Here is an 18,676-nt window from a genome sequence, read left to right as displayed (position 1 = left end):
GTTTACTAAAGTGGTTTCTATGTCTGGCCTCACTGTAGCCTGGAGCACCCTCCTTCATACCATTGGCTCTGCAGATGGCCCCGCCCATAACACAGCTGGACCCAGCTAAGCAGGGGAGTAAGGTTAGTTCAAATTGTAGTAAGTACCCCTCTGCTCTCCAAGAAGGAGGGTTACTCATACAGGCCTCCTCAGGCTGCAAGGGGGTTGCTAATATGGGCCTCCCCAGGCTGAATGGCTCCCCCAGTTAAGAGTCTGCTGCAGTTCAGTTTTTAAATTTTCACCCCATAAACTAATGCTCATGAGTTATTGGGATTATTGGGAGAAATTATAGCAGCATTGCCTTGCTATCCTGGATACCAGGCTAAGTGGAGGATACATAAAGGTGACTCCTCTAACTGGAGCTTTGGTGCTTGACTGTGCATCACAGAAAGTGACTCTGAGGACACCCAGAACACTGAGCAACTTGTTGCCTGTTGCTGTCCACTCACACAGAACAGGCATCTGAAAGTGGGAACCAGGGAAGGCCTCAGGTAGACTCTGGGCTTTTACAACCATACCTCTGACATGCTGGGCAGGCTGAGAGCAGCTGTATTCTGTGTAGTTCAATGGCTAGTTCCCCACGTGGGTTTTAGCTGTTTACAGCTCAGAAGTTAAGCCTATCAACAAACAAACCTTTGAGCAAGTACACAAAGACCATATGTTTGTGAAACCCAGCCGCCGCATCCTTTACCCTTACAAAAATCTGTTATCTAAGCATTAACCTATGACGTGACGACAGTCAACGGGAAAGTCCCTGTGCAGATGTTTCCTCACAGACATACACCCATCCGCACTGTCATTTGAAACATAGAAACATGTCCCTATGAATGCGAATACTGGAGTGATGTGCCAGGTCCTGATGCATACATAACACGTGGAGGACGGAGGACCAGGAGTTCAGGGCAACCTGGGTTTCTTAGGATTCTACCCTAACCGACCCAATTCCTCAAACAAAACAGAACAAAAAACCTAATCAGACACATAAACTGCCCAAGCATATTTCCATAGTTATGAAACAAGCAACCGAAGGTCATCTAGTTGGGTTAGCCCATACCAAATGGTTGGCCCTTAAAACACACATAATAATAACAATATATAGACTGAGAAGTTTGTACTTATGTATCAATTAATGAAAAAGAAAGATGCAATTTTGAAACACAGCAAGGAGGCATGTATGGGAAAATTTGGAGGGAGAAAATGATATAATTATATTATAATCTCACCAAATAAAAGAAATATTTTTTTAAAATTTGGTAATAAAAATATCACAGGACATCAATGTGAAAAATGAATGAGAAAATGATGGCATAGCCACTAACACGGTCAACTTAGATTCAAACTGAATACAGCTCACCCACGGCTGAATAGCCATGAGGAGGAAGAGGAGAGGGCAGGAGGGAAGAGACATCTTTCTTACGTTTGGTGCTCTCCCAGCGGTCTTTGCACGATGGATTTGAGCAGGGGCTCTGGCCGGAGGGCCACTGTTGGGGATGTCTTGGGGCTGGAGTCTGACTCGCCACTCTCCTCATCGCCCATGGCTTTGATGTAGCTGCCACTTCTCATCCTACGGCAGGGGATCTCCTCCTCTTTGCCACCTGTGGGGTATGCACCCCAATCGTCCTGAGGCACCTGGGAAAGAGCAGAGACAACACATGTCATCTGTGTCCTCTAGAAGTGTGTCCTATGACTTCTTGAAGATGTACCTCCTTTGGCTACTTACCACTTTAAGTCATGCACAAATAAAGATGTGCTTTTTCATACTCTTCCAAATCAGAAAGGGTTCTAATATGAAACCATTGTATTTTTTTTGTTTGCTTTTTTGAGACAGGGTTTCTCTGTGTAGCCTTGGCTGTCCTGGACTCGCTTTGTAGACCAGGCTGGCCTCAAACTCACAGCAATCTGCCTGCCTCGGTCTCCTCAGTCCTGGGATTAAAGGTGTGCGCCTCTATGCCTGGTTGATTTTTTTTCCCATTGTAAAAGTAAAAGATAAACATCATGGAAAATGTGAGAAGGTGCCAGGAATGTAGGGGAAAGTTCTAAAATGTAGACTTACTCCCATTTGGAATAAAAGGTAATTAAACGTGAAGAAAACTGAGAAGAAGAAACGGAAGAGAGAATGGCAGTGACACCTACATTATTGCTAAATGTCTTTCAGTGGCAAACATTAATAAAGGAGAAGAGAATTAATCCCCAAAGCAGAGTCATATCACATACACAAAACATGCACTGGCAGATGGAAAAAGATGTCCCATTGTCTTATGTATACAGAGCTTCATATTCCGGCACACTGTACATTCTAAGGAAGACTCAAAGAATGCCAATTCAAGACTTCTCTGTGGTGTCCCTGGCCTGAAGGTAGATTTGGCCACCAGATGACCAAGCTGGTCAGCATCCTGGCTCCCCCAATAAGCTAAATCTCACAGGAGTGAGCGTGGAGTTTCTCAGAACAGTAGTCCATCCCTCAATTCTGTCTGTGCAGTTCTGCCAATGGCTCCAAAGGGTGGAAGATGACCCTGGCTGCAGAAGAGGGTCTCAGACGCTGCTGGTGGAGGAACGTCAAAAAGCTCCACAACTTAAAAAGTCTTCAAAGTAGGATTTTCATTGTAAAATGCTTAGATTTTTCAGTAACACTCTGAAATTGACCTGGGAAGGATTCTGCTTTCCTTCCAGCCCCAACACTGCATGAAGCCAAGCACTCTAGCCCTTTCGGCAGAGACCCATATCGCTAATGGGATGGCAGGCTCACTGGCAGAAGACGCCAGTGTTCTGAATAACACAGTGTGCGTTGTGCCTGTAGATCTGATGTTTCCCGCATTGTAGCCAGGGGCTCCCACTCTGCGCCTCAGGCTGGTCAGGCAGGACTTTACCGTTCCTCCTGTGTGGCGAGGTATAACTTAAGACTCACAGGGCCCAAGAGGGTATGATCCCAGCCAGCCCTCCCCTGAATGAAGCCCACCCACTCTGCAGCCAGGCTCAATACTGTGAGATTCAGATATTAGATCAAGGGCTTTAGCATTTTAATAGCCCAGTTCTTGGCCACACTATGCCTGGGTCTGAGGAAGAACATACAGACCATGCCAAGAGGGCTTAGTAAAATTTTAATAGCCATGTCAAATCCCAAGCCACACTGATGACACATGGGAGCATCTGAGGTTTTAGGCAGACTGCCATGGAAGCCAATGACACAGAGATCTTTTGTTCACTATGTAATAGGTATTGACCCACCCATGGAGAGTCTTGGTTTATATGGAGACATTATATCCTAACAGAGAATATGCTTGGACATTGGGGAAATGACATAAGATGTGTAAAGAATGAACTCTTGGGGTATCTGATGACTCTTATTGGGGTGCTTTCTCACCCAAAGACTCTTTAGTAACCACACAAACGAAATCCAGGCAGGGGAATACTGTCTCTGTGGCACCTACCAGAAGACCAGGATGTTCACACCACGACCAGTGTCGCAGCTTCAATGCAAAGGTGTGCCAGCCCCAGTCAGTCAGGCTCTGTGTGAACCTTGTGAGTCAGTCACCCGGACAAAGCAGGGAGCCAGGATGGCAGTCTGCCCTGGAGAATGGCTGCACATGGATTCTACTCTAATTTCAGGAGAATTTGCCTGCCCCAAGCTATGGAAAGATGGTTATGAAGACATCGTGGCCTGTCTTCGGGGCTATTCCCAAGTACCAGAGATGTCAGTAAACTATGAAGAAGTTGCTTTAATTTATAGTTCTGGAGGCTTAGAAGTCCAAGAGCAAGCATAGCATTGGCATCTGCTTGGTCTCTGGTGAGGGCCTTTGGGGAGACAGGGCAAGCAAGCCTTTCTTCCTCTATTTCCTGACCACTAATTGTACCACACACATCCTGTCATCACAGTCACACCCAGTAAGACTCAGCGTCTGAAGGGTAACCTCTTATTACCATGACCGGGTGAGTCCGAAGACTCACTTCCCAGCACATGAACTCTCAGGGGGCACACTCAAACCATGGCAGGGGGAAACACGGACAGACTTGCTTTAGTGTAGGAAAGCAGTGGTGAGGCGCATGGCAGGTGTCAGCAAAGGAAGGGGCACTAGGGACTTTTCAATGATTTTTCCTTCAGTTTCCATTTTCTAAGCTTTTCAAGTTTTTTTAAGTTGCAGATTAGTTTTGCCAGAAAACCCCCCCTCCCCCGTCCCACGTCACTATATTTCAGTGGAGGTGATGCACTCTGAATGTGATTAGGCCAAAAGAAAGTCAAGGTAGGTGGGAGTTTCAGGGAAAGCTGGGGACTGGTAGCCAGGAAAGGCTTCTGGAGGGAAGGCATCAGGGGACACTTAGTCTGAATTTGGCCAGCAGAATGGTGCAGGCAGACCAAACTATAAATAGGGATTGGTGGGTAGCCCCTGGGCTGGGCCAGAAGAGCTTGCATTCTTCATCTCTCAGTGAGCATTCCAGGTGCAGATCAGAGGGGAAAGGACTGATGCAGGGAGTGCTGGCTGCCTCCACAGGAGGCTCACACTGTCAGGTTTATGGAGAGGTGGTTTTGTTTGTTTTTTGTTTCTTTTTGAGGGGGAACCAAAAAACGTCTCCATAAAGAACAAGGTAAAGATTTTTTTTCCAGCAGCCCACAAATTAACTAACAAATGAGGCCAGCTTGTATGTTTCTGTTTCTGATTTAAGAAGCGAATTTCACAGCCTTTGACAGAAAAAAAAATTCAATACAGAAGGAGTGTAAAGCAGCCGATTCCCAGAGCATATGCCTCGGCTATGAAAAGCCACCAAGTCTCAGTAAATAAACCTTCCCCTTATGGCAAAAAAACCGCTAAAGCCTGCAGCAGAACGCAGAGGAGTGGCCAAGTGTGCACCTGGCACACGCGTGTGGCAGCTTCACAGCCTCAGGGAAACAAGCTAGAGGCTTCCAGCCTCCCCAGAGCCAATACACCCCCTGCCAAGGCAATCAGCTACCTCGATTGCCACCAGCATGCAGTGGCAAACAGCATTTATAATTTCTATAAATGGGGAATTCTCCCGAGATTGACATCTGTGCGCATTGCTGTGCTGTAGTTTAAGCTTAGCACTACATACTAAAACACCTTTTCTTTCTTTCAACTGGCATGGAACGGGATGTAGGAGCTAGAGTTTTATAATAATGTTCTTTTTAGGTGAAGTAAAGAGAAATACCATCTAAAGCTGTGTTCTCCCGCAGGAAACATTTTCCTCATTTCACCAGCAACATGTGTGTGTGTGTTTTAAACAAGTATCAAGTACATGAGCCACAGGGGAGAGTGACAGAGCAAGACAGCTGGTCCCTGCATGCTGTGAGGAGAGGACAGATGAATGACAAGGGATCTAAGCAGTGCATCCCATGGAGTCACTAGTCACTCTGGATACCCATCTGGGGGAAACACACTTCACGCAGGGAGTTCTTTCACACACCCAGGGGGTCCAAAGATGCTTGTTTTAAGGGAGCCATGTGCAACCCCACCAAGGAATGACTACTTACATCCTGCGCAAATCTGGGCCACTTTTCCTTAAACCTTGCTAGGCTTTGTGTGTGAAAATCAGTTCTAGTTGGCAATTTTAATGAGCAATGGATTTTTTCCCCCTAGAATATAACTACCATGTAAATCAAGGGGAGCGAGAGCGTTGCTCAGTTGGCAATTTACCAGGAATTGTTTACCATCTCCAAATCCCCCAGGACTGGCAGAGCCTTGGGGAAGTCTGGGCCCTCATTACAACACTCCTCTGCTGCACTAATTTGTAGCTCTCCAATTACTGCGATCCTTCACTCAAGAAACAAACACCAGAACACTTCACTCTGCACAGATCTGCTATGCCCCAACATTTTTATATTAAGATGCTTTCGGTCAAAAGCTACCTTCCTTTTATTTCTTTTATATTAGAAATCAGGCCATGTGCACACATTTCTCTCTCTCCCTCCCTGACCTACCTGCCCCGCCACTCAATGATGTGCATGCAAATAGGTTATATGAGCTTCATTTTAGAATATTCAGAAAGACGTTCAAAGTATTTGTTTAATGTCTGGTAAGTTTATGAAGACTTATATAGACAGAGAACGGTGGTTCGCAACCTTCCTAGTGCTGTGACCCTTTCTTCAATCTAGTTCCTCGTGCTGTGGTAGACCTCAAATGTAAAATTATTTTCGTTGCTGCTTCGTAACTATAATTTTCTACTGTTATGAATTACAATGTAGATATCCATGCTTTCTGATGGTCTTAGTTGACTCCTGTGAAAGGGTAATTCAACTCCCAAAGGGGTCATAACCCACAGGTTGAGAAAAACTGATGGAGTAGGAGGGTAAAGGGTGCAGCTACCAGAAACTGTCAACTTGACACAGTCTAGAATCACCTGAAAGGGCAGTCTCAGTTGGGCAATTAATTTCTATCAGGTTTTTTATCTGTGGGCATGCCTATGATGGACTGTGGTTTAGTGTAGAAAGGCCCACTATGGGAAGCACCATTCCCTAAGCTGGTGGTTCTAGGCTGTACAAGAAGGCCAGCTACGTATGCGCTGCTGGAGAGTAAGCATGCCAGCAAGCCAGCGTCTAACTATGGTTTCTCCTCCACTTCCTTGGCTGAGAGTGGGTTCCTTGGTGGAAATAATACTGCATGGAATAGCAAGTAGCTCTGCCTTCAGATTCCTGTCTTGAGTTCTCGCCCTGATGTCCCTCGTTGATGGACTGTGACCTGGAAGTGTAGGCTGAACCAAAGCCTTCCCCTCCCTGCATGGCTTTTTGGTCAGATTGCTTTACCACAGCATCCTAAGGGAAGCTAGAACAGGAGGCCTGGATGTATCACAAGGGCAAGGAACTGGTTGTGAGGAGACTTCCAGTTGTGAGGCGACTTCCAAGGCCGCAGCCTTCCTAACCAAGCTGGGAAGCGGCAGTCTGCTGGTGCTAAGCGCTCACTGTGTGAGAGGAAAGAGCCAGATGGGGTTTTGGATATAGATGGAAGAATGTTGGACATCTAGACCTGGGAAGGGAGGCCGCTGGTACCTTTGGACACTAAAACCACGAGGGAAATGATTAGCTATGAAGGCCGGCCTCAGGCCCATGCCTGTGTTCTTCTTCACCATTGTATGAGCATCCAACTCTGGTCCCCATGCATACACTGGAGCCTCAGTATGTTCAGAATTTATCCCTCCAGGATCTGGGTATCAGTCTCCTGCTTGAAGTCATTTTGAGTCATTAGCTCTTAGCTAAATGTTCTTTCTTTTCTCATGAAGCTTTCTGTGTCTATCTGTCTGTCTCTGTGTCTGTCTCTGTCTCTATCACTGTCTCTCTCTTTTCCTCTCTGTTTGTATCTCTCTCCTTTTCGGTGCTTTTTCGGATAATCACTCTTCGGGCACCATTACACATGAACAAGGCCCACTGGAGCCTGTGTGGGTTGGAAGTATTCTTGAGAGAGGAAATATGCAGCTCCACAGCAGGCCGACACTGAGTGCTCAACCTCTATCAACTCTTGCCTCGTGTTGGGGTACTCAAAGCAGCTGCTGTGGTGCCTGGGGTTGAGAAGATTATAGATTAACGGTTTCCTGTGACAAAGGGTCAGAGGTGACAGGAGACACAGCTGAGATCTCACATCTTTTTTTTTTTATGAGGGCAGCGCGCCTGATGTGGCTTGGGCCAGGTCCCCAGGTGGCTCTATGGAGAATAGGCAGGAAGACGATTCATATGGGTTCCGCATCTCTGAGTCAAGGATAAGTTGGGGCTGTTCTCACATCCTTTTGACTTATTAAGCTGTGTAGGGGACATGCTTCCTAGGGCTCCATGGTGAATGCTCAGAAAGAACCTTTGATATAAGCCCCATACAGCTGAGTCAAGGTTAAAATGATGCTGCACATGCCCCGGCCATGTGGGGACACTTTGCTCAAGGTAACACTCTGCTTTGGGGCATCAGTTTCCTTTGAGTGTTGTCATCTGACTTCCTCCCCAGGGGTGCCTCTATGCCCTTGTGTATAGGTCAGACCTTTCAGCTTCCTGATTTCTGATGCTTTGGCTTCTGTAGTCTTGATAGTTATGGAAACACGGTCATTCTCAGGGCTTGTCAGTCCTGGGGATAGCGAGTGACTCTCAAGCTCATCTTTCACGGCAAGTTCACAAAACCGGAGTGTTCACCCCAGACTTTCTCGTGAGCCCCACATTGAGGTCATTTCCCTGCTGCTGCAGGCACCCAGAACAGTTCTTAGTGTTCAAACTGAACTGCCCTATCTTCTCTTGGCCCTGCCTTGCCATGCCTTCTCTTGGAGATCATAAGGCTTAATGGGCGCTCACTCCCACTGCCCCTGCCTGGTACCTGTGTGGTCAGCAAATCCACTTCTCCTGGGGTCTGTGATGAATAAGGTATCCTAAGAGTTTAATGTTAATTTCAGTTAATCTTATCAAGAACAAAAAGAGAAGAATGACGAAAATAAAATTAAAGATTATTAGGGACACATTACAACTAGCATCCCAGAAACGCAAAGGCACATCATAAAAAACTGCAAACTGTGTTGCTGACCAACTGCAAAGCTTATAGAACTTACAGGACATGGATGATTCTCTCTTTCTATTTTTTTCTGTGACGGTTTTTCTGTGTAGCCTTGGCTGTCCTGGCCTTGAACTCACAGTGATCTATCTGCTTATGCCTCCCCAAGTGCTGGGATTACAGGTGTGCACCACCACACCTGGCTATGGATAAACTTCTTTACTTAAAAAAATTAATTGATTTAAACAATGTTTACTTTACATCCCAACTGTAGCCTCCTCCCTTGTTTCCTCCTGGCCCATTCTCCCTCCCTCCGCTCTCCTAGTCCCCTCCCTTAGTCCTCCTAGAAAGGAGCCCATCTTCCTTACTAACTGACTGCAGCCTATCAAGTCCCATTAGGACTGCCTGCATCTTCTTCCTCTGTGGCCTAGTAAGGCACCCCACCAGGGGGAAGTGATCAAAGTGCAGGGAACAGAGTCCGTGACAGGGATAGCCCCTGTTTCCCTTAGTAGGACATATATGGAGACTGAGCTGCCTATTGGCTACATGTGAGAAGGGCCCTAGGTCCTCTCCATGCATGGACCTTGTTTGGTGCCTCAGTCTCCGCCAGCTCCCCTGGACCCAGATTTGTTGGCTCTGTTGGTCTTCTTGTGGCGCTCCTGTCCCCTCTGGGTCCTTCTATCCTCCCAGACTCATCCATCGGACTCCCTGTGCTCTGCCTAAAGTTTGGCTGTGAGTCTCAGCTTCTGCTTTGATCGCCTGCTGGGTGGAGACTTTCAGCAGTTAATACACATGATTTATCAACACTGAGTCATAGGACATTAGAAACTTTAATAACCAAAAACAAGAGAAAAGACCAAACCAGCAGTAAAACATCCCCAAGCAAAGAAAAATGAAACAAAACAAAACAAAACAATAAGGGAAAAAAACCTCCTCAATCCAGGACCAGATGGAGTCGGTGCTGAATTTGACCTAACTTGTAAAGAACAAACATGGCTTCTTCTCAAAGTAATCACAAAATGGAAAGACAGGAAACTTCACTTACTCTGTGACTACAAGCTAGACAGGGCACAAACAAACAAACAGCAAAGGCCAACGTCCCCAGTGAAAATACACAGAAATATTTTCAACATAACAGCAAACCAAATCTCAGCACATCTCAAGAGCTCAGATAGTGCAGTCAAGAGGCGTTTATCTCAAGAATACAAAGATGGCTTAACATATGCAAACCAGTAACTCAGGACACCAACAGAAGGCAGGGGGAAAACCAGGTGACTGACTATCCTAAATAACACAGCTTCTAGATCTCTCCATGATAAACCTCAACAAATTTAGTATAGCGGGAACATACTTGAACATATTATAGACTATATATGGCAGATCAATAGCCAACATCATATGCAGCAGGGTGGGGGAAAGCTGAAAATGTTTCTTTAAGGTCTACAATAAAATAAGGCATTCAACCAGGAAAAGTAAAATTATTCGCCTTTCTCCATGAGGAAAAAGTGCAAGACTCCACCAGGACTGATAAATGAATTCAGTAAAGGCGCAGGATATGAAGCCAACATGCAAAAATCAGTAACACTGCTAGAAAATCAATATAAACTTGCTAATAATGAAGCCAAGAAAGTGTTCTCACTCATGGCACCTGCAAGAAAGTAAAATATCTAGTAATAAATTTCATCGCAGAAATGAGTATCTTTTATAATGAAAATTGTAGAAGGCCAGTGAAGGAATTTGAAGCTCTCTCTCCCTGCCAGTGTGTATACACATACACACAAACGGAAAGACCTCTCATGTTAATGGGTTAGAACAATTAATATTATTAGACCATATATGTGACCTCAAAGTACACAACACAAAAGAATTACTAGATGTAATGCAGCCATCCACAGAATAGCCACATGTTCTTCATTCAAATAGAAAAAGTTCTAAAAGGCAAAATTACAGGATAGTTAAAATGGTCTTGTGTGAAATGAGCATTGCTAGTAATATAATATATACTACAGAACTACAATGATCAAAATGGCATGGTAAACTCATAAAAACTGACAGAAAAACCAATGAAGCAGAGTAGAAAAAAGGAGAAATCCAGACTAGTAGCCTATTATATTTTTTGAAAAAGGTGCAAATAACACATACCAGAGAAATGACAGAGGCAACGATCAATGGTGCAGAGAAAACTGGCTAAGCCCATGCAGAAGAAAGAAGGATCCCCTGTCGTTCACTCTGTTAAAAAAGGAAACTCAAAAATGGATCAAAGACCTAAACGCAAGATCTGAGAACTCTGAACCTAGAAGAAATTCAAACTAGAAGAAAACACAGGGTCACTTCAGGTGTCAGTGTGAGAGATGGCTTTTATATGACTCACAGAGCACTGGAAGTAAGAGCAATAACAGCAAATCAGATTATATGAAACAAGACGTTTCAGAACAGCAGAGGAAGCAACCAACCGAGTTAAACAGCAACCCACACACTGCCTGTAAGCTAGCCACCTGTGATGCTTAATATCGGTGTTCAGCTTGATAAAATCTGGGACCAACTAAGAGACACACCTCTGGGCAGGTCTGTGAGGGCATTTTCAGGAAGAAGGCAGTCCCTCAGAGTGGCCACCATCTTCTCATGGTGACCCAGCTGCAGAGAGTTAGACTAAAGTAGTGCTGCTTGCCTGACTTGCTTCACTTCTTGGCAGTGAGTGTTTCTACTCTGCCACCTGTTGCTGCCATTGCTGTCCTCAGTGGACATCAGACGTCAGCTCCTCCAGCCTCCCTAGCAATTCTTTAGGAATCCTCGAGGTTCTCATCACCATATTGGAACTGCTGAGACATTCAGCTTCGTGAACTCATCAGCTAATATGTTCTCAGCTTCTTGAATGTGCAGACCGCCATTGTTGGACTGCCCAGCCCCGCCACGTGATCTCATAAGCCAATCTAATGGCTTCTCTTTTCTAATAGGAGAATGATCTCTCTCTCTCTCTCTCTCATTTTTTCTTTTCCTCCCTCCCTCCATCTATGCTTCCCTCCCTCCTTCCCTCCCTCTCTCCCTCTCTCCCTCCCTCTCTCCCTCCCTCCCTCTCTCCCTCCCTCCCTCCCTCCCTTTCATAGACAGAGCCTGGAAGTCACAATGTAGATAAGACTGGCCTTGAACTTCTAATCTTTTTGCTTCTATCTCACAAGATCTTGGATTACAGGCATGCCTCGTCATGGCAGTGATTACACTCCAAAATGCATAAATAACTCAAATAATTTGATAGCACCCTCCCCGATAATCCTATTAGCAGATGGAGAAATTAACAGAGGGGTTGCTACAGAGAATAGTCACCGAGTCTATGGAAAAACAATCAACAGCTAATCATCAGGGAAGTGCAAATAAAAACAAAGTGAGATGCTAGTGTACCCTGCCTGGTTTTTACAAAAGACAAAACCACAGATTCTGCTGAGGGAACAGAAGGACAATGGGCCTTGCTCACTGTTGGTGGGAATGCAAACCAATATCGCCATTATCAGAGAGAGCACTTGATTCTCCACTAGCCCCAAAATATCTAAAACTAGACCTGGTTGTAAAGTGATCACACTACTGGTATATATCCAAAGAGAAAAGAATCATGTTAAAGGGATACCTATGAAATCATGTTAAAGGGATACCTATGAAATCATGTTAAAGGGATACCTATGAAATCATGTTGACTGCAGCCTAATTCTAACAATGTAGACCAATAGAAGGTACCATTAACTTATGGATAAAGAAAATATGATACCAGGCCAGGAGCCCTCCTTGAAAGCAGTGGGGGATATGGAGACTGAAGTGGCCACCTCCTGTATCCAGGCAGGACCTCCAGTGGAGGGATAAGGACACCAACTCGCCCACAACACCTTCAACCCAAATTTGTCCTGTCTACAAGATATACAAGGACAAAAATTGAGGGAATGATCAACCAAAGACTGACCCTACTTGAGACCCGTCCCATGAGAGAGAGCCAATCCTGACACTATTAATGTTACTCTGCTATGCTTGTAGAAAGGAGCCTGTCATAACTCCTCTGAGAGGCTTCACCCAGCAGCTGATGGAAACAATGCAGAGACGCATAGCCACACATTAGGACGAGCTCAAGGAGTCCTGTGGAGGAGTCGGGGGAATGACTGAGGGAGCCAGAGGGATCAAGGACTCCACAAGAAGATCTACGGAGTCAACTAACCTGGGCTCATGGGGGCGCACAGAGACTGAACCACCAATCAAAGAGCACGCATGGACTGGTCCTCGGCCCCCTGTACATATGTAGCAGGTGTGCAGCTTAGTCTTCGTTTAGATCCCCAACAACTGGATCAGGGACTCTCTCTGATTCTGAGGCCTCCCTTTGGACCCTGTTCCTCTAGCTGGGTTGCCTTGTCTGGCCTCACTATGTATGAGAGGATGCACCTAGTCCTGCAGCAACTTAATGTGCTGGGGAGGGTTGGGGGACCTCCCCCTTCTCTGAGGAGGAGAGGGGAGAATGTGGGAAGGGTGTGTGAAGGGGGAGTGGGAGGAAAGGGGAACTGCCATCAGGATGTACAGTGAATAAATAAAATTTAAAAAGAAAATATGATATATTGATATATATAATACACAATGATACACATACATAAATAGACACAGTGGAACACTAGCCAGAAAAGAGGAAATCTTGTCATCTGTAACAATATGGGTGGAAATGAAGGGTATTACGGTAAATAAAACAAGGCAGAGGCAGAGAGATACCATATATCTCACTCGTTTGCTGAAGGAAAAAAAAATGACATCTAAGATGAAGAATGCCCACTAGTGATTAAAGAAGCCGGGGAGGGGTGAGATGCAGGTAGAAGAGGGAGGATGGGCAGCAGGTACCAAAGTGTTCTGCAGAGGACAGCGAGTGCCCATGGTGTACATACGTCACACTTGTATCCTTACAAAGAGCCAGATGAGAGGAACTTGAGGGCCATGAACATGAGGTGACACAGACTGGGGCAGATCATCACCTTGGTCTGACCCTTGTCTATTTGTACGTGTTGAAGTGCCACAGCCTTTCTCACAAACATACAGCACTTGTCTGACAGTTAAAAAAAAAGTGAAAGAAAAATAAACAAATAAAGAAATAAAAAAGGTGGCACAGTAAAGGGTCTGTGAAAGCAACGAAGCGGGAGCCACGGCTGCTGTGTGACTCTGCAGGGCTTCTGTTGGGAGGCTCGGAGTTGGCCAATGGTCTGAGTGCTCCCTTCTGGCTCTGTGGGAGCCAATGGCTAGGGCTGAGTGTTTCTTGGTATTCTTCTAAAATGCCGTTGTAGTAAATGTGAACTTGAATGTAAATGTAAATAGAAGTGTTGCTGAGTTGGACAAACGTAACGGGGGAGAGTGAGATTTTTAAGTTGTATTTTTCTTTTTCTTTTTTAAAAAGGTTGTATGCCAGCACACCAGAAGAGGGCACCAGATCTCATTATAGATGGTTGTGAGCCACCATGTGGTTGCTGGGAATTGAACTCGGAACCTTTGGAAGAACAGACAGTGCTCTTAACCTCTGAGCCGTCTCTCCAGCCCTTAAGTTGTATTTTTCTAAGTGGGGACAATCTTTCAACTGTCAATTCATCCTGGGCCCTGGAAGGAAAGGAGCCACATGGTGCATCAAGAGCCCTTCCCAGTGTGTAGATGGATGGGGAGGAGCTCAGGGGGCAGAGGCTGGGAAGACCCTGGAGGAGCGAACGTCAAAGCACCATTCAGAGGCAGCGCAGTACACGCTGCTCAAGAGCAGTGGCTCCTCATCCTTTCTCTGCCCATCACCTCTCAACAGTTCAATCTCATTTGAAAAAACAACCCACATGGCCTCCCAGCAACAAACACAGGGAAAGAAACTCCGATGTCTTGTCTTCACTTGGAGGGGCCAAAGAGGCCAGGGTCACTGTGGTTCCAGAGTAAGTGTGGGGAGATGGCCAAGTCAAAGAGGACACAGGGGCTAAAGAGGGAGGTGATTGGAGGACATGGTAGATGTAGGGGTGTGGTGCTCATAAGGGTGGAGGGAAGAGAATAGAGCAACAGTGACCTCCTTGGCTGGTCCCAGGTACCCTCCAAGGTCAGTATCTCCTCCGCAGCACACAGGAATCCAGCGGCCCCTGAGCAAGATGCAGTGAATCACTGGCCCACACTCCTGCCACACCATCCCAGGCTTGGTCTTAAGACAGTTTGTCTGCTGAGGCAGAAAATAAAAGAACAAAAGCCTTTTCGGAGAACAACATGGGCCGCAATTCCCCTTCAGTTCTAGTCACTGTGCCTTGACCCACTTACAAGCAAGATTCTTCCTGGAATGTTTAACTATATACTCTGCAGAAGCCAAAGATGGATGTAGAAAGTTGCCCTTTTGTTCTACTCCAAATCTCTAGTTTCAGGGTCGGGGGCAGGGGGAGGGCAGGGGGGGAGGAAGGAGTGCTGCCCCTGGGCACTGACTTCTTGTTCTTTTAGACCACATCTAGCACTGCAGCCGCATTCCTTTAATTTTTCTTTAATTCCCAATGCTGGTTGTGAAATGAAGTCTGGCCTTGAGAGGACCATAGCTAGGACCTTGCTACTGGAACGTTTAGTGCCACCAGTATGAGGGACAACCCTGTGAGGACATCTTTGAATGTACCCAGACGTCAGTTCGGCTGGGTCCGGGGACAGATGCTGCCCGAGGAGATGAGTGCGCTTCATAAATCTTCCTGACAAGTGATAGTGAGACAGCTAGAGGACGACAAGGAAGAGGAGAAGGATTTGTTCTGAGGTGAGAACGGACAGAGAACGGCAAGGGAGCTAGATTCGTTTGGAGGACAGTGTGCTTGTAAAAGCCATACTTTCCATCCAGGGTCTTCAAACCTCCCACTTTGCAGGTTTAATGTTTAAAGCATGGCTGTCTATAGGAACAGTGGGAAAGCGAGCTGGGTCTGTGTCCCCTGAAGGCGCCATGCTTAAACATTTCCAGCCAAGGCCATCATTAGCCGCTGAGGGTCTTACAGGCAGAGGTTGGCAGAGGACATAGGGCTGTTGGGCTTGTGGGTAGGTCCTATGGCTGCCGTCCTCTCTTTCTCGGCTGTGTCTTGTATAGTTTTATGTAGCACCAGGGGAACTTTACTTCAGTGCTGCATTCCCACTGATCTTGCAGTTGAGTCTTCACAGCACCACACCGGACTTTTTTTTTTTTTTTTTTTTGGGTGTGCGGCTGTGAAGAGACACGAAGTATTGGTGTTTGCAAAAACACATTTTGGTAAGATAACAGCTGGTCCTGGCACTGACGTTTGGCTGACTCTCTCTCCTGGTGTCTGGCTCTAGGCAAAGAAGTAGGAGGGATGCAGGAGACGCTGGGCGGGGCTGGCCTGGCTTTCCCACTGAGGCTTCCAGAGGCTAGCTGATATGGCAGTGATCAACACACACACACACACACACACACACACACACACACACACACACACACCACACACACACACACACACACACACACACACGCAGTGAGAAGGCATCAGGGCAGAAAAGTCCATAAGTTGGTGGCTACCTCCTGGCCTGTGGAAGCTTGAGGCCAGAGAAGCATCTGGAATGACAGGCAGACTGCAAGGCGTGGCAGGACAAAGACTAGCTTCCAAAACAGAGGAAGTTAAAAGAAGTCCAAGGGTGAAGGAGAGAGGAGAGAGAGAGAGGCAGAGGGTGGTGTGTAGGCTACAAGGTGCTGACAAGGTGTCCAGCACAGGACAGAGGTCCCCTCCTGTGGCTCCCAACTCAGGAAACCACTGGAGAGGAGCTGGGAGTCCTTGGTAAGACTTGAGGAGTGACTTGCTCTCTGACAGCATGGCAGGGCTCCTAGTTTTCAATGCCTGGCCGCACATCATGGATGCTTTGCCTACGCCTTTCTATCTTTCAGTGTGCATCTTTTTTTTTTTTAAAATGTGTACATACAGCTAGGCATGGTACCCCATGCCTGTAATCTCAGCACTTGGGAGGTGGATTGCTGTGAGTTCGAGGCCAGCTTGGTCTACAAAGCAAGTCCAGGACAGCTAAGGTTACACAGAGAAACCCTATCTTGAAAAAAAAAAAAAGCATACATACATAGATGTGAGTTTTTTCATGTGTGTGGACCTGCATACGCGTGCACATGTATGAGCAGGCCAGAATTTGATGTCAGGTGCTTTCATGTGTGTGGACCTATACATGTGCATGTGTATGAAATTTGATGTCAGGTGCCTTCCTCAACTACACTCCACATTCTGTATCAAGGAGAGGTCATTCTCTGAGCCCAGAACTTGCTCTTTTGACTAGTGCAGCTAGCCTGATGTCTTTGGGGCTCCCTGGTCTCTGTCCCCTGAATGCTGGGATTACAGGTGGTCCACCATGCTCACCTGTTATTTTCACGGGTGCTAGGGATCCGAACCCTTGCCCTCACATTTCTGTGACAAGTTCTTTGCAAATTGACCTCATCTTCCCAGCCCCATAGCATGGACTTTTCAGGGATGGATTATGGAACCATTACAGATGCAATGACATGGTATGTGTGGCCCCATTTCACATACCCTAACCCGGCAGGGAGGGGGTAAGATGCAGAGAAAGCAAAGCCACCATAAAGTCACAGATGGGTGGTAGGTAAAATGCCACACTCTACCGTTGGAAATGATTATTGTTTTCCATAAGCAGAAGCAGTGAACACGGTGATTGAATGGCAGAGAAGGGCATGTGATAAACAAAGACAGGGGACTCTGGGCTATGGGATGGTGGTGAGCCGGTGAGGGTGGAGTGCAGTGCAGAGGGCTCAGGACTGGAGTGAGGTAGACACGAGTGAGATGAGCATCAGTGTTCCAGGAACACTGCACCACAGATTTCCCAGGCCCAAAGAAAGAAAAAAGACAGGATTTTTGCCACTGCCATTGTGGTAGAAGCAGAGTGAGCCCTGGTTTGACTCACTGTGTTCCTTCAGATAAGCAGAGAGAACGTTTTGCAGTGGGATATCATTAAGGTTTGCCAACTACAAGCAGAATTTAAGCCTTTTCTACTGCTGTAAAAATAATACTTTATCTAACTACCAATTTGTCTCTTTGAATAAATCTGTCTATACAAGCAATTTGGTTAGCATCTCCTTTCAAAACAGAACCAGTGAGCCTTGGACGATATACCAGAAAGAATTGGCGCTGTTGGAAGCCGCTGCCACCTGACGCCCAGCAAGATTCACAGTTGTTCATCTGTTCTGTTAATTGGCCACTTGATGACACAGCCAGTGTTTAGCACCATCCCTCAGTATCTAGAAAGGCTTCTCTCAGCAAGTGCACAGCCAGGCCAAGCTTAGGTTCTTACAGGACAGGGGTTTGAGATTTCTGAACTGGATACATGCTATACACCCTTAAGGAAATCTGAAGTGTTGAGGTTGTGCTAATGGTGCCACTGGCTGGCAGTCAGTCGCTGCAGAGGCTTCCTCAGCAGTGGCGGTATCTTCTGAGGCTGAAGCCTCCCCATCTCATTCCTGGTGAGGGAGCCATCAGGAGACAGAGAGCAGAATTATATAAAATGCAGAATGGCCCAGTGTTCTGAGTCCCGCCGTCACTGTCTGTAATATGTTTTTGCCTTTGGTGAATCCATCTCATCCATACCCTGGGGGATGGGTGCAAAACTTCTTGCCATCACCATGTGCCATGTGGCCTAGGGACATCACTATCACATGAGGGAAGTGATCTCATGTGAACAGCAGCCCTGTGGGCACCAGCGTCTATGTGTTCAGGGTACCTGCGTTGTTCTGCTAAGTCCCAGGCATAAGAGATGGCTGATCACAGTGGGGCGATGTTCCCAAGGACAGCTCAAAGTAACCCCCAGACATTTCCTATCCATCACACTGTGGCTCCATTCACAGGGAGTCAACCTGATGTGTATGTATCAGTGAGTGTGTGGCTGGGGGAAGGATGTACGCACAGCATGAGATGCTGTCCAAACCTTGAGGGAGAGAGGAGCCCCTGCCATTCTCCACACCGTCTCCCTTACATGGAGGCTCAGGAGCTGGGGTTCACAGAGCATAAGGGGTAGGTACCAGGGGCCGGCGTGGGAGCGGGGGCAGGAGGTGATTGTTAAAAGGATGTTTGATTTCAGTTACACAGGAAGAGTTCACCCAAGAGATGGACTGTGTAGCATGGTGACTGTGGTCAGCCTTGTATTATGTGCTTAGGAGT

General features: G+C 46.6%; 1 protein-coding gene across 5 annotated transcripts in view; it reads right to left on the bottom strand.

The window, feature by feature from the left end:
• DLGAP2 (DLG associated protein 2) overlaps positions 1-18,676 on the bottom strand; it is a 704,261-nt gene that overhangs the window by 81,387 nt on the left and 604,198 nt on the right. For all 5 annotated transcript variants that reach the window (XM_084758843.1, XM_084758842.1, XM_084758846.1 and 2 more), the window contains one exon: positions 1,457-1,668. In XM_084758843.1, the coding sequence (XP_084614969.1) occupies positions 1,457-1,668 (212 nt within the window). The remainder of the gene's footprint in view (positions 1-1,456; positions 1,669-18,676) is intronic.

The sequence above is a fragment of the Acomys minous genome (genome assembly GCF_964271855.1).
Source record: "Acomys minous genome assembly, chromosome: 15".
Lineage (NCBI taxonomy): Eukaryota > Metazoa > Chordata > Mammalia > Rodentia > Muridae > Acomys > Acomys minous.
Note: the sequence above shows the minus strand (reverse complement) of the source record. Positions and strands in the feature narration are given on the sequence as shown.